This window comes from Cavia porcellus, unplaced genomic scaffold, assembly GCF_034190915.1.
Source record: "Cavia porcellus strain 051 isolate PalLab524CR breed Dunkin Hartley unplaced genomic scaffold, mCavPor4.1 scaffold_7, whole genome shotgun sequence".
Classification (NCBI taxonomy): Eukaryota; Metazoa; Chordata; class Mammalia; order Rodentia; family Caviidae; genus Cavia; species Cavia porcellus.
Genome location: NW_026947490.1, coordinates 39,099,143 through 39,113,604, shown reverse-complemented (window position 1 = coordinate 39,113,604; position 14,462 = coordinate 39,099,143). Strand labels below are relative to the sequence as shown.

At 43.6% G+C, this 14,462-nt stretch overlaps 3 protein-coding genes across 10 annotated transcripts in view; 1 reads left to right on the top strand and 2 right to left on the bottom strand.

Annotated features, from left to right (window-relative positions):
* Cep89 (centrosomal protein 89) overlaps positions 1-1,652 on the bottom strand; it is a 52,217-nt gene extending 50,565 nt beyond the window's left edge. For all 3 annotated transcript variants that reach the window (XM_063253381.1, XM_063253382.1, XM_063253383.1), the window contains exon 1: positions 1,456-1,652. In XM_063253381.1, the coding sequence (XP_063109451.1) occupies positions 1,456-1,494 (39 nt within the window). In that variant the 5' untranslated portion in view covers positions 1,495-1,652. The remainder of the gene's footprint in view (positions 1-1,455) is intronic.
* A 146-nt stretch (positions 1,653-1,798) lies between these two features.
* Positions 1,799-8,987, top strand: Faap24 (FA core complex associated protein 24). Of its 4 annotated transcripts, none has more exons than XM_003466624.4 (5): positions 1,799-1,885; positions 2,191-2,309; positions 2,395-2,534; positions 2,721-2,873; positions 8,131-8,987. In XM_003466624.4, the coding sequence occupies exons 2-5, from the start codon at positions 2,204-2,206 to the stop codon at positions 8,377-8,379; spliced, it is 648 nt and encodes a 215-aa protein (XP_003466672.1). In that variant the 5' UTR covers positions 1,799-1,885; positions 2,191-2,203; the 3' UTR covers positions 8,380-8,987. The 4 variants fall into 4 exon arrangements, with proteins under 4 accessions (XP_003466672.1, XP_005002311.1, XP_013004588.1 ...); XM_005002254.4 differs by having other exon boundaries at positions 1,840-2,016; XM_013149134.3 differs by having other exon boundaries at positions 1,847-2,012.
* A 261-nt stretch (positions 8,988-9,248) lies between these two features.
* Positions 9,249-14,462, bottom strand: part of Rhpn2 (rhophilin Rho GTPase binding protein 2) — a 49,675-nt gene continuing 44,461 nt past the window's right edge. For all 3 annotated transcript variants that reach the window (XM_063253385.1, XM_003466623.5, XM_063253384.1), the window contains exons 13-15: positions 13,800-13,946; positions 13,391-13,546; positions 9,249-10,693 (exon numbers count right to left, since the gene is read on the bottom strand). In XM_063253385.1, the coding sequence (XP_063109455.1) occupies positions 10,433-10,693; positions 13,391-13,546; positions 13,800-13,946 (564 nt within the window). In that variant the 3' untranslated portion in view covers positions 9,249-10,432. The remainder of the gene's footprint in view (positions 10,694-13,390; positions 13,547-13,799; positions 13,947-14,462) is intronic.

Here is a 14,462-nt window from a genome sequence, read left to right as displayed (position 1 = left end):
CTTCTAGGAAGAGCCAACAGCATAAACAAGGGACTGGCGTGAGACACCGGTGGCAATGCTCTGTGAATAATAAGCACCGCGGTCTGCTGGTTACAATGTCAGGAGGGAGAGCTAGGACAATGGGCTGCGGTGACAGTGGGGATTATTTCCAACTGCAAGGCTTTCATACAAGTTGAGGAGAGCTCATGGTCCTTTGAAAGCAGCCTCTTCAAAGACTAATGGTAGTGGTAGGCACAAGGTACTGGGCAGGAAAAGAAGTGCAGCCCGCGGCATCCTTCAGGAGTCAGGGATGAGCAGATATCCCGCATCTCCTGCAGCCCCCAACCCCACTCGCAAAGCCACCCAGAGGAGCAGATGTTACCACAGAGACATCTCTGCTGTGGGAACGTTGTGTGACAGTCCATCCCCACGTTTGTCCTATAACTTGAGTTTACATCATCTCCCATCTTCCTCACCACTCTTCAGGAATAAGAAAGGGTTTTTCCTTCCCCTCAAAACTGAGGACTGAACCCAGCACCTCTGTACTGTGCTACACCCTCAGGCTGCCCACTTCTTTTTTTGAGATAGTATCTCACTGAGTGGCTAAATTACCCAAACTGGGTTCAGATGTGCAGACCTCCTGCCTCTACCTCCCAGAGTGCTGGGATTAGGATTTTCATTCTACCCTTTGAATCCCCAATGGCTGGCATTCATTAAATCCTCCAAAAGGCCTTGTAAGCTCTGCTTTATTTTCAAAGAGTGGATCCCCCATCGTATGTTTGCCATCTCTCACTTGTATCACTAGAATTGGCTGCTAGCTACAGTCCTCTCACCTCCAGTCTATAAAAAAGGATGAGCCAACCGTCACTATCACGGACCTGGTATGGCACATGCTGTACAGAACGGTGCCTACTACGGGACCCAAATCCATCTCTTGCTACCCCTACCCATCACTGCACATATCCTTGATACTTTAGCAATCAGAATTGCCTTCCATTTCCTAAACAGCAGATAATGCATTATTTTATTTTGTAGTACCGGGGATTCATTACTAAATGATTTATTTTTTTCTCTGAATTATAGTAATCTTCAAGAGACTTTGGTAATTGAAAAAATACAGATGAGTGTACAGTACTTCCCAGGTATACAGAAATACTGTTCCCATCTCAGGGAACACTGAACTACATTCTCAGTTACGTATTTATACATGTTTATTTCTTTAGATATAGACACTCGCTAAATTGTCTAGACTGGGCTCGAATTTGGAATCTTCCTTCTTTGGCCTCCCCAGGCATGGAATTACAAGCAGGTACCACTAAGCCCGGCTAAAAACAGAGCTGGAGGGCTGAAAACCACTTCCTCCGGTGCCGCTGCCTTGCCTTAATCCCAGACCAAACCCAAGACGTGCTGCAAAACCTCAGCTCTTAACTCCTGGCCCCATGAGGCAACAAGCAAGACGGGACAGAGTCTACTTACGAACTGGCTCTTGCGGCCTCTTCGAATTCCCAGCAGCATCCTTGACCAGGCTAAAAGGTGGATTTTTTAGTAGCTATCTCCAAAGCCTAGGACCGTTCCCTAAAGCCAGTTCTACTCCCACCACAGGAACTGCAGATGCTGTTTCTTCCCAAGTAACTTCACAACAACCACACCCATCACTGGCTGTGTTCTATTCTCAACCAATCAGAGCTAAGGTTACTTCCACACCCGTCGCTCTTGGCAACTAGCGGTTCTCATTCAAATCTCCACCAGTGCGGAAGTTTTCTGAGCTGTCTGCCTCCTTATTGGTCAGAGTAGATATCAATCACAGCCACCACAGCCTGTCCGACGCTGTGGGAGGTGGAGGACGGGAAGGATGAAAACCTGGCCAAGCGCAATGGAAGGGAACCCGGAAGTGGTGCGATCTCAGGTTAGGGTGTCGGATCCTCCGGACTGGGGCGGAGGCGTGGTCCCCTGCTGTTTCTGCTAGAATCTTGGGCTGGACCGATCAGCCAGGATGAGCCAGGGCGCGGAACCAGCTGGGTATCAGCGACCAGGCAGGTGCTGAAAATGAGAAACGCAGCCACCACGTCTCCTGGTTCTTAGACTGATAAATTGTCTTTCACCAACCGCTCTGTAGTTAGAATTTTGCCAAAGGGGGCTGGGCTTCTAGTTGAATGTGGGCTCACGTGGAGGAGAGCCTGTTCAAAAGTTGTCTTGCATTTCCCACATTAGATCGAGACCACCGATGGACAAGAACCCCCCTGACAGCACAGGCCCAGTGCACGTACCTTTTGGGCACATTGTGGCCAATGAAAAATGGCGTGGGTCACAGCTGGCGCTAGAAATGCAAGGTCAGTGGGTTGGGCTGATTTCCTTCCCCAAGCTCTTTTCTCACCATGCATTTACGTGAACTCATTTTGTTGTCTATTTTTTAAGGAAAAATTAAACTCGTTTTTGAAGACGGCCTGACAGTGGTAGATTTTTACCTGTCCAGCAGATCTTGCATTCTCTATATCACGGAAGCTGATTTAGTGGCGGGAAATGGCTACAGAAAGAGACTTGTTCGGGTTAGAAATGTAAGTACTGAACTAAAGAAACAAATCGAACAGTGATTTATATCCTTCCCACCCCTGTCCCTTGGAAAAATTTCAGTAATAGCGTTGGTCATTCCAAGCCAATGATGGAGACCACTGATAACATGATAGGCTTTCTTAATTTAGAAAGGAAAGTCGATACTAAATGATTTATGTTTTTCTTCAAAGTCCAGTAATCTTCAAGGGATTGTAGTAGTTGAAAAGACACAGATGAGTGAACAGTACTTCCCAGCCATACAGAAGTTTACTGTGCTGGACCTTGGGATGGTGTTGCTTCCAGTGGCCAACCAGACGGAAGCATCCTGCCTCATCATCCAGTTAGTAAGTATGGATTCCTCCTTCACAACAGCCCTGTCCGCACGCAGTGTCTTGGCTTACTTTGATGAGATTTTACTCTAGCTATGGTTGCAATTTATGTCATTCCCTGTGTTCGTTTACCAAACCTTTTCGAGAAATTTAAGTTCAGGGAGCCATCAGAGCCTGCCACTCACTCCAGGCAAGTGTGTAACAAGTGTACAAGTTGAAGATCTGATTTTAGACTCCCAGGCTAACTGCCATTCATCATCCCACAGTTATGCTGGTGAACTTTTTTTTTTCTTTTATTTAAAGAGAAACAAAAAAATACATGGAGATAAAAAAAGGGTAGAAATAATACAGAATTACATAAAAATAAATGTTAAGAAATCGCCAGTTGATAAGTTACATATTGTCATCTTAGAAATAGCTGTTCAGGTTACAAAATTAAAGTATGTAAAATGACATTCAAATAGACTGCCAACAGTTCTGCTCAATGATCTAACAAAAACTTAGTAATATGGTCATCAGTCCTACTCACTTGTTTTATATCTTAAAGAGGGTAAAATTAAACATAACAGAACAAAACAGATTTAAAAAAAACAATTTAAAGAAATACAGATTTCAAAGTAAGTCCACTGAAGATCTTCACTGTTTATCTAATTGTCTCTAGTTTCTTCCAAATAGTTGTCCCCATCTTCAGGCACATTAAATACATACTGCATATTATAGAACTAAGCAAATCATTACAGGATGATGAAGGCTTTTTAGGTCTTCAAGATCTGACATTGGGGAAGACAATAACTACCATCGCATCTCTCTTTCTCTTTGTAGTAGCTGTCCTTATCTTTACATATGCTGAAATTGAACTTAAGAGACTAGACTAATAATATCACTCTGATCAGTGAATAATAGTATTGCTAGATTTTATATCATAATGCTACAAAATTAGCATTGGGTTTCTTAGTGTCTCTTCTTCAGAGTATCTGTTCATTGCATCTTGCATTATATAATCTGTTCCCGTAAATAGTTTTTTTTTTTTTTAAATCTTCTCATGTGTGAATTTCTACATGTATATCTATCCTCTTTGTATTATAGGGAAAAACAAATCATAACAAGGCAGCAAAACAAATTCCTAGAAAAGCATGCAATGAAAAAGACACATAAGACCACAATAGTAGGTGATCTACTATAGTTACTTTCTCTTGTTATTTTCAGTAGACTTGTCCACATCATCGGGCTTAATATAGTTAAACATAGTATTACCTAGCTATTTTTATAAAAACACCACTTTGAAAACATTGTAGGACTTGAGAGCTGTTAATAATTAACACCAGTATGGATATCTTTTACATCTTGTCATCTTCAGAGTAGTTGCCTCTACTTTTAGGGTTGATACTATCAAACATACCAAATTCAAATAAAATCAGCCAGGGCAAAACTGTGGTCTTATGAATTGGATTCAAATAAGATCAGTCATAGTAAGACAATGTAAGTAATACAGGATTTCAGTTTAAGTTAATAGGAAATTAAGGATAGTTACCATGGTATAACCTATTTTTGGGTCAGATGTCTGTGCCCTCAAAACTGATATGAATGGATAGACCAGAACAAATTAAATTCAAACTAAACAGAGCGATAAGACTACTGTGTCTCTTAAATCCTGATACACTATTAACAATGACCTCTGCCTTTTTTTATAGTGTATCAAAGCTATCTATACTAAAGACTATAGCTTGCCATCTCTGCCTCATGTCTGCTACTCCACTTTACTGCTATAATTTGTCCACCTTACTCCCTCATTCCACTATCTGCCCTGTTCATTGAGGCCTCTCTGCCACTGTTGCTGGAATCCTGGTATCCCTTCCTCTCTTTCTCTGGAATGTCCTTCAGCACTCTCTGTAGGGTTGGATTGGTCGCCATGAACTCCCACAATTCCTCCTTGTCTTGGAAGCACCTTATTTCTCCATTAATTTTGAGAAAGAGTTTTGATGGGTATATGAGTCTTTGTTGCGTATTTTCTTTCAGGACTTGGAATATTTCTCCCCATTCCCTTCTTGATTTAAGAGTTTGTGTTGATAAGTCTGTTGTTATTTTGATAATTTTCCCGTTGTAGGTAATCTGCTTCTTTTCTCTGGCTGCTTTTAATATTCTGTTCTTTTGATGGATTTCTGGAATCTTGATTATATGTCTGGGTGTAGATCTGTTTTGGTTGTAGGTAGCTGGTGTTCTGTATGCCTCTTTTATCTGGATATCATTTCTTTTTGCTATACATGGGAAATTTTGCTTTAATGTATCTGTGAATATTCTTTGTATTTCATTTTTGGTTGCTCCTGCTTCCTCACTCACATGCTTTATTCTTAAGTTATGTATCCTTTTGTCATCTTCTAGCCTTTGAATTGTTTCTTTCTGGTTGTTATTTTTAAGAGGTCTTTTCTTTCACGATCATATATCATAAATCTCTTCAAGTTTCAAAAAGCTAACTTTAGTTTCTGTCAAGGCATTTTGCCAGTGTTCAAGGGAGTTTTTAGTTTCCTGGTAATCTCTTTGGATCTCTTTCATGTATTCTAAGTTATGTTTAAATTCTTCTTCAGAAGTTTCTCTTTCTTTTCTGATTTCCTCAGTTCTTCCATCTGTGTTCTCTTGGGCGGGGCTTGTCATTTCTTTAATTAATCTCTTTATATCTTGCCTCACTTGGATCAGGAGTACAGCTTTAAATTCACCTATGAGTTCACGGAGGTATTTTTTTTTTATTTCGGCTGATGCTGTGTCCAGTATTGGATGGTTACTGTGCTGGTTCTCTTCAGTGTTAACTTCCCCTGGGCTTATTTTCTCACGTTGGGCAGCTGGAGATTTTTTTTTATTTCTATCTCTTGTCATGTTTCTGGTTTCTTTCCGACTGGAGTGTCCTGGGGGTCTCTGGCCCTCTCCATATTGCTTAGGGCCTTTCAGAAGTGTGTTGACTTGAGTTTTTGCTGTCCTCCCCAATTTGCTGGGGTAGGCAGGGATGCAGGGACGTGCAGGCTAGCCTCCAGCCTCTGTGCCAGTCAACCTGCAAACTAGGCTGTACTTTGTGGATGTCACAGAGTCACGACTATTTTGTCCCAAGAGTCTGCTTATTGGGTCCCAACCAGAGGCTTGGCTCAGCCTCAGCAGATTCTGGCAGTTCTGTGCCAGAAGCAGCTGACTAATGTCACTGTGGCACAGGGCTCTGCCCAAATCCCAGCTATCCTCTTCCAGACCTCTCTGTGCCAGGAGCGACTATCTAATGTAGGTCTGCCCAATTCCAAAATGTCCTCCACTAGTTCTATGTTGCTGACGCTGTCACGGCACTGGGCTCTGCCCAATTTCAAGATGTCCTCCACCAGCCCTCTCTATATCAGGGGCGACTGTCTGATGTCACTGAGCCGCGGGCTCTGCCCAAGTCCAAGATGTCCTTCATCAAACTCTCTGTGTTACTGATGTCGCCGTGGTGGCGCGCTCTGCCCAATTCCAAGATGTCCTCCAGCCAGCCACAGCAGCCATGGGACCCAGTCCCAGGTACTCACCAGGACTCAGTGCAGATCTTCCTCTTGAGTCTACTGCTCACTATGCCACTTGCCTTCACTGTGTTCCCAACACAGTGCGGAACGGTCAGAAAACTGCACGGTGTTTGGCTTCTGAGCTCCAGAGCTTCTCACAATCTCCTCTGGCACAGCCAAGCAGCCCTGGCTGCTTCATGGGGTCCCGGGTCTCAATTTCCAACAGTTGCCAAAAGCCAAGACAGCTTTTCCTCTTGGATCCACTAGTCAGTGTGCCACATTAAAGGTGCGGGTTTGCAGACTCCTGTTATCAGCCATCACAGTCTCAGCACGACCTTAAATCCTCCAGCCACGCTGTCTTGGTTAATAAGATTCACTATCCATTCATCTGGCCCTCTCCATGTTGTTGTATTCTAGCATCTAATATGATTTCTCCTGAGAGACTCTCCACCCAATCCCCTAGCAAGCCACCATTTTTGAAACCCATCTTGCTGGTGAACTTTTAAAGTGACAGGGCTGGTAGTGCAGCTCAGTGGTAAAGCTCTTGTCTAGCACCTATGAAACTTTGGGGTTGATCCCTAGCAACACATATACCCACATACATGTGTGTGCATGCACACACACATGCAAAGATGCATGAGGGTTGCCTCTGACCAACTGAAAATCAGAACATAAGAGTAAGGCCTGGGCATCCATTGTTGTTTTTAATTCCCCTCTCTGATGTGCATCTTGGGTTGAGAATCAAATTGGAAATACAGGCCAGACGTGGTGGCTCACATCTGTAATCCCAGCACTCGGGAGGCTGAGGCAGGAGGATCGTTGCAAGTTCGAGACCAGTCTGGGATACAAAGTGAGCTCAAGGCCAGCCTGAACTGCATAGTAAGACTCTGTCTCAAAAAAGACAAAAAAAAAAAAAAAATTGGAAATACAAGCAGCTCTGTGAAGTTTAGATTCCTCTCTACTGCATCCTTTGCTTTGTTATTCCTAACTTATGAGATAATGCTACTGTCTGCCTTCATATAATACCAGACTGGAGTGAGTTTCTCCTTTGATAGGCAAGCTTCCCACAGGTCTTGTAGGAAGCAGGTCTCATTTAGATACTGGGTGTGAATGTTTAAATTGAAAAACTTAAGATATATTGCTACAGTGAGATCTTAAGGGGGATAAAGATACAGTGTTCTCAAACCCTCAAAATATTCCACCTGGCTTCAAACATGAACTATTCCATCATTTTTGCCACTTTCTGAATTATTTCTAGAAGCTGTCTTTTGTGAGTGTATTTTTATGGCTGTCTTGGTATCTTGAATTATTTTAAAACATTTATGGTAATTTCTGTACAAAAACATATTGAGGTGAATTGTCCACCTTATTCACTGGATCTGGAGTTGTATGACTTCTGGCTCATCCTCAAATTCAAAATGACCATGAAAGATTAACATTTTGAATTGATTCAGGACACAGCCAGCCATGACAGTCCAAACAGGTACTCTCAAAGAGGACTAAAGAACTGCTTTGAAAGTGGGAAGAACAATGGGCTGTGTTTGAAACAGGAGGAAGTATTTTGTGGGGGTATTAAAGGCAACTTTAATAATTTTTAAACATCCAGTTATTTTACTGATGTCTAAAGATTTATACTCACGGCACCTGAAAACATTTGATACCTAACCCACAAGGCAAGCCCAAATGAACAAACTCAAATTTTAAGAAAGCTGCCAGTCCTCCAGGGGGCGCTTATGTGCTTTTTCCTTTCATTTCCCGTTCAGGTCCAAGAGCAAACCAAAGAGCCCAGGAAGAACCCTTTCCTCAGGAAGAAAAGGGCTGTGCTCTCTGAGCCATTTCTTCTACGAACTGTGCAGCAGATCCCAGGAGTTGGGAAAGTTAAAGCTCCTCTTCTGCTCCAGAAGTTTCCAAGTATCCAGCAACTGAGTAACGCTTCCATCCAAGAACTTGAGTCGGTAGTTGGACAGGTAGTAGCACAGCAAATCCATGCCTTCTTCACCCAGTCCAGATGACTGCTGGCCTCATGTCTATGTTTTCTCTTAAACCACCAACTACAAGATCTGGTTTTCATATGTAAAAAGCAAGAAAAAGTTTCTTTGCACAGTATCTTGTGAAACACAAGGAGAAGCCTAATGGAGACTGAAGTACACTGCTTTGCTCTCTCGGTTTGATGAGACTTTCGTTCTAAGCAACAATCTACTTAAGCCAAGATTTTTGCAGGTGACCTTGACCTTCATCTGCCATGAGAAGGTTCTGTAAAGTTCAGGGGCAGGATGTCACCATCTAAAGGAAATGGCCTACAGTGAAGCACTGTGTACTATGGCCCTTGGTCCTGGTGGCAAACTGCTGCTCTTCAGGTCTGGTCTGCATATGCTGTGCTCTGAGGGCACAGCTGCCAAAGTAAACAAACACATGTATAACAGTCCCTTCCTTTGTGCTTTCATTCCTGCCTTCCTGTTTTTTTGGAGGGAAGTGACAGCCACATAGTCTGCTTGTAACTACTGGGCGTGTCTTCTGAACACAGAAAGCCTAAGATTTGAAATTCCCCATGTAAAGACGAAATCAGTGCATGACAAAGATGTCTGTGTATGTGTGGATCAATAAAAGATACACCAGAAAACAGAGGGTGCTACATCCCGTGAGGGGAGCCTGGGGCTGGGGATTAAAGGGGTTAACTGCCCAATGAAAAAATACACACACTAAAAATGAGGGGAAGAAGGCTGAAAGGAGGAAGGCGGGGTGGGGGAAAAAGAATCCAGATACAACATGGGTACAGATACAAATTCCCTACAGTGAACACAATCATGTATAAGTAAAGTATACCAATAAACTTAATTTACAAAAACAAAACTATAAGGAAAAATATATTAAAAATGCCACATTTTTAAAAATATTTCAAGAGCTCATTTATTTTAATGCTTAAAAATCAAAAACATTTGTACATTAGGATACTTACTTGAAAGATGGAATTACAGTGACAGAAAGGCAAAAAAAAGTCAGATAAATGTGTTTATTTAAATATTTATATAAACATGGTCCTATAAACAGTGGATAGATACTTTCCCAAAGGTGGTTGCTTCCCTTAAGATATTGCACAGTATAAAATTCTTGTTAATTCTCAAAATTAGATCTCCAAGCTGTATTTTTAAGCTATGTCACTTTTACTATGTCAACCATGAATCTTATTAGAGCCACGGTGTCATCCAACTTACAGCCAAGGAAATCAAACTGGTAAGAATATTCATTTTAAAAAGTCAAACAGAGCTTTGAACTTGAATCATTTACATCTTCATGTATAAAATGTAAAGCTACCTTTTTACTAAAGATTCTTAAAATATAGTTAGTGTACATTCTACTTTAAGCAAAATGAAAATGTTTTGAGTATCAAACAGTATTTCATCTACCCTGTAGACAGCATTTCCATCTAACACTGCCACGGTGTTAGGACTTGTACATGGCATCACACTGGAGGAAAAGCTGCTCCTAAATTTTATTTTTTGGTAGTATTTTTGGTTTTTTTAGCACTGCCAAAAAGGTTTTTTTAAAAATAGTAATTCAAGAGAAATTTGGCACTAGACTTTTGGAAACGGCATTCATATTATGTAGAAATAATGGCAAAATTTTACTTTAAATTGATGAATCTCATGAGGAAGCAGCTCTTTAGAACAGTTTTTAGGAACACAAATCACACTCTATCATTATGCTCCTCTGACCTGCCTTGAATTCTAGGTTAAGGAAAGATTATTACCTAAACCTGGACAGTTAACAAACAATACTAATGTATTAACCACAGCTGAACTCTTGAGAGTACTTAAAAGTGGTCACTGTAACCATTAAAAACAGACATACTTTCAACACTACTCTGTACAGTATTTTATAGAATAAATAACTTGCAGCAATATCGTGACACTCCTCAAGTGTTTCCCACCAACTTCAAGATGCTTCTTGGTACTTTCATAAAGCATATGATACACAAGTGAACAAATGGGATTTGAAAATACTCCACAATATGGCACAAATATTAAGACCCAGTGAATCCCAGGTGGCCGTTTCGGCTTCCTCCAGTCAGTAGAGAGAGCTTTCAGAGCTGAGCACGCTGAAAGGAGCGTGGAGCTTCCTCTTGACGTGAGGCCTCGACACGCCCACCGCTGGGAGGCACATGGTGCTGGCTGATTTCCGGCGGTTCTTATTGGTGCCCCAACTCAAAAACGAAAGCTTTTTAGATATTTTCTTGGTTTTATCAGTTTTATCATCATCATCTATAGCTAAGCAAATCATGGAGTAAGTTTTCTGCATTCCCACCGAGTACGTGGCACATTTATTATGCTGCATAGAGAAAAAAAAAGTTAGGTATCTTCAAGTTGCCCAAGTGATTATAAAGCTTGAGACTCACATTCTGTATCTATAGCATCTTCTTAATTAAAAGGATATTCTAACTCCCAGGTGACCAATACTTATACAGAATTAGGCTTTTAAAAGCAAGGACTGTTTTTTGTTTTTTGTAACCACTAACCTGCTCTCTAACTCCATTCTGGACATTTTATCAATTGAACTTTCTAATCCATCACCAGCCCTCCCCAACCTGACTCCTGTCATCTCTCCACAAAAACTGTCAGTTTGTTGTGCTGCCAAATGCAATAGATATGACTCAGACTCCCCCAGTCACCTCTTAATACAACTGGTCACTTCCTGCTGCAAGATTTTTTTTTTTTTCCTTCTCTGCTATTGGGGACTTAACCCAAGGCTTTCACATGAAGCCACATCTCTAGCCTCGCCCACCTCCCTTTTTTAATTGTGAAATGGGGCTCACCAAGCCGCTAAGTTTGCCCAGGCTTGGCTGGAACTTGTGACCTTCTTGCCTCAGCCTCCCAGAGTTGCTCGGATTACACACACCACCACCACCATCCCACCTAGCTTATTTTTTGGACTTCAGAAGCTCCTTCTAATCTCTCTCCCTGAACCCTCCACTTCTTGGTTTCTGTGTTCCTGCTTCTCTTCTAACTGACCTCTAACCGCTGGGGTGTCTCAGGGTTTGGGGTTCACACCCTCAGGTGATCTCATCTGACCTCACAGCTGTAAATACCATCCCTATGTTGATGACTATCTAATATTTATTTCTAGCTCTGACTTCTCCACCTGCCTACCTGTCATACCTGATGACCAACAGCACCTGAAACACCCATCCAAAGCCTGTCTCCTGCTTTCTGTCTCCTCCACGCATCCCTGATTCCCCACTGTCATGAAAAACCCCTGCCCAGGGAGTTAAAGCAAGAAACCAAGGCATCCCCTTCCCGCCCTCCATGTATACTAAAAGCACCCATGCATCCCCCTCCAAACTACATCTCAGGTACATTCTCTTCTCTCCCCACCACTGCCACCCCAATACTGAGCCATGACATTGCTGGCTGGGACAGCTGCCCTGGCAGGGCTCCTGCAGCAGACACCTTGCAAAGTAAACAGTGCACGGCACTGAACCGTCACCCTCCTGAGGGCCAGTGCCTTCCACACCTGCCCTTCCTGCTCACTCCTTGCAATCTCTCTGGTCACTGAAAGGCCTTCGGGTTCTGGCAGGAGCAGCTCCTCCTGGCAGCTGGGGCTCTGTGCCTGGTCCACCCCAGCACACTCTTCCCCTCCAGGGCTTGCCCTTGTGTAATTCAGGTTGGTTCCAGCCCTGTCTAGGAGCCTCTCGCCAGCCTAGACCTTTGACCACATTCGTGTTTTCCTTTCCTGCAGCACTTAGTTAAATCACAACGGTGTACTTGCTTGTGACATGCCAGCTTCCCGGGGACAGGGATCTTCTGCCTCCCTGGAGCTGAAGCTCTACTCCTATCAGTGCCTGGCACTGCTGCTGTGGGGGGATGTGGTTTCCCCCAAAAACTCATATGCTGGAAGCGGGGTGCCGTGTGGCACTGCTGCAAGGGAGACCTTTAAGAGTGGAGCCCAGCAGTGGCCCGTGGGTCAGCTGGGCTTCCCTCAGAAGATGGACTCGGGGGCTCTGGCTTACTGTTTCAGGGTTTTCTTCGGTACTGGGGACTGAGGTCGGAACCTTCCCACTGAGCTACATCCCTACTCCTTTTATTTTTCTGACAGGGTTTCTCTAAGTTGCCCGGGCGAGGCTCAAAGCTGTGGTCCTCTGGCTCAGCCTCCCAGAATGCTGGAACCTCCTATTTTGGAATGTGATCTCTCCCTTCTGCATGTGCTCCCACCTTACTTGCATCCACCATTAGGCCTTCACCAGAGGCCAAGTCAGCGGAGCTGCCCGATCCTGGACTTTCAGCCTCCAAAACTGTGAGCTAAGTAAGCTCTTTTCTCTTTTTATTGTTTTGGAGGGGAGGTATTTGAGACAGGATCTCATTATATAGCCCCACTGGCCTCAAACTCACAGCAATTCCCCTACCTCACCCTCCCAAGTGCTGGTACTACAGGTATGCACCACAACACCTGGCTTGGCCTCCATTTTCATAAGCAGCCTCCTTCAAGTCACAAACAAAAGCACTAACAAAGACATACTGACAATCAGCATTTGCTGAATAAAAGAATGCTGGTATCGAGGGCCAGTTAAAGTGCACTGCTCAGTGCAGCAAAGTTTAGGAGAACCTCAGACATGATTCTTTCCAATGGAAAAGTCAAAGGATCTAACTGTGCACATGGACTTGGAAAAGCATCAAATAATTCCCAAGGTCTCCCAGGAAATGGTTAATGTTCCCTCTGTGGTAGGGAGCGGACTTCTGCTTGCTGTCTTAACCCTGTCTATAGCATTTGAACATTTTTTAACATGTGTGTTACATCTGTAATTAAAGACAACTTAATCAGAAAAATAAGTCCACTGAGTATTTTATCTATAGGATTAAAATTCTGGAAGTTTCCACGTGATCCCTCTGCCTCGAGTGAGCACATCTCAGGGCGGACTCTCAAGCTGTGTGTGCCATGTTGTGCAGGTGGAAGGCAGGAGGCTGGGAAAGGCCTCCGGGTGAGCACACTGCGATCCCACCCCACCTGCCCACTGACGGCCTCTGCACTCACCATGGACGACGTGGAATCCAGGGGGCTCACAACCTTCATCTCTATCTCCTCCCCACCGAAGCTCTTCAGCAGCTTCATAACTTCACTCACTGTGAGCCACTTACAATCCACGCCTCGAATGGAAACAATATAATCTCCTTCCTTGGCCCCTGCCAGCTAGGAAAATATTGATTAAATAAAGATCAGAACTTTGCACATTTACTTCCCCGAGCCAGTTCCCAGTAGATGTGTAAGTTTGCTACAAGACAAGGAAAACATTCATTCTTTCCTCTTTGGGCACGGAGCACCCAGAAGGCCTCTGACATCAAAAGTCAGGCCTTTGACACAGGCAGACCCTAAACTCCATCCCTCAGGTAGGCGTCCGGGCCGCTCACTTTGTGTTCCCCCAGCTGGAGAGAAGCAGGCTTACCGCAGCAGAACAGGAGGGAGCCAGAAAGTGGACCTGAACAGGGGTGTTGCCTCGCAGGGTGAACCCCAGGTCCCCTTCCTCTACGGTGAAGTGAACGCTTCGGGGAGGTGTCCACCTCTTGTTAGCCGAAAACACTGACAGGGGGCCCTTTGGAAGAGAGCAGAATTAGGTTGAGGGTTTGAAGGCTAAGTCAGACTATTTTTGAAACAAGTCACACTAGATTATGTTATGCAGGCTGATTTCAAAGTAGTGAGCTCAAGGGAACCTCCTGCCTCAGCATCCTGAATAGCTGGAACTGCAGGTACCCTGCACGGTTCTGGACTAGACACATGGAAGCTAAAGGGGACCTGTCCTGAAGACCTCCTTTGGCCTTGTTGAGGCTACAGATACCACCTAGAGCCACAGGTGCCACCACAGTCACATACGAATACCAACTGCGATTTTCTCAAGCATACCCAGTATATTTAAAATAATACTATCTTATAGAAATTATCTTAATTATCTTAAGCCAGGTTCGGTGGTACAAGTCTCATCCTTGCACTCAAGAGGTTGAGCCAGGAGCATTTCGAGTTCAAGGTCAGCCAGAGATACACAGTGAGCTGCTGGCTCAAAAACAACAAACAAAACAAAACCTTAAGTAAAACCTTTAACATAAAAAATACA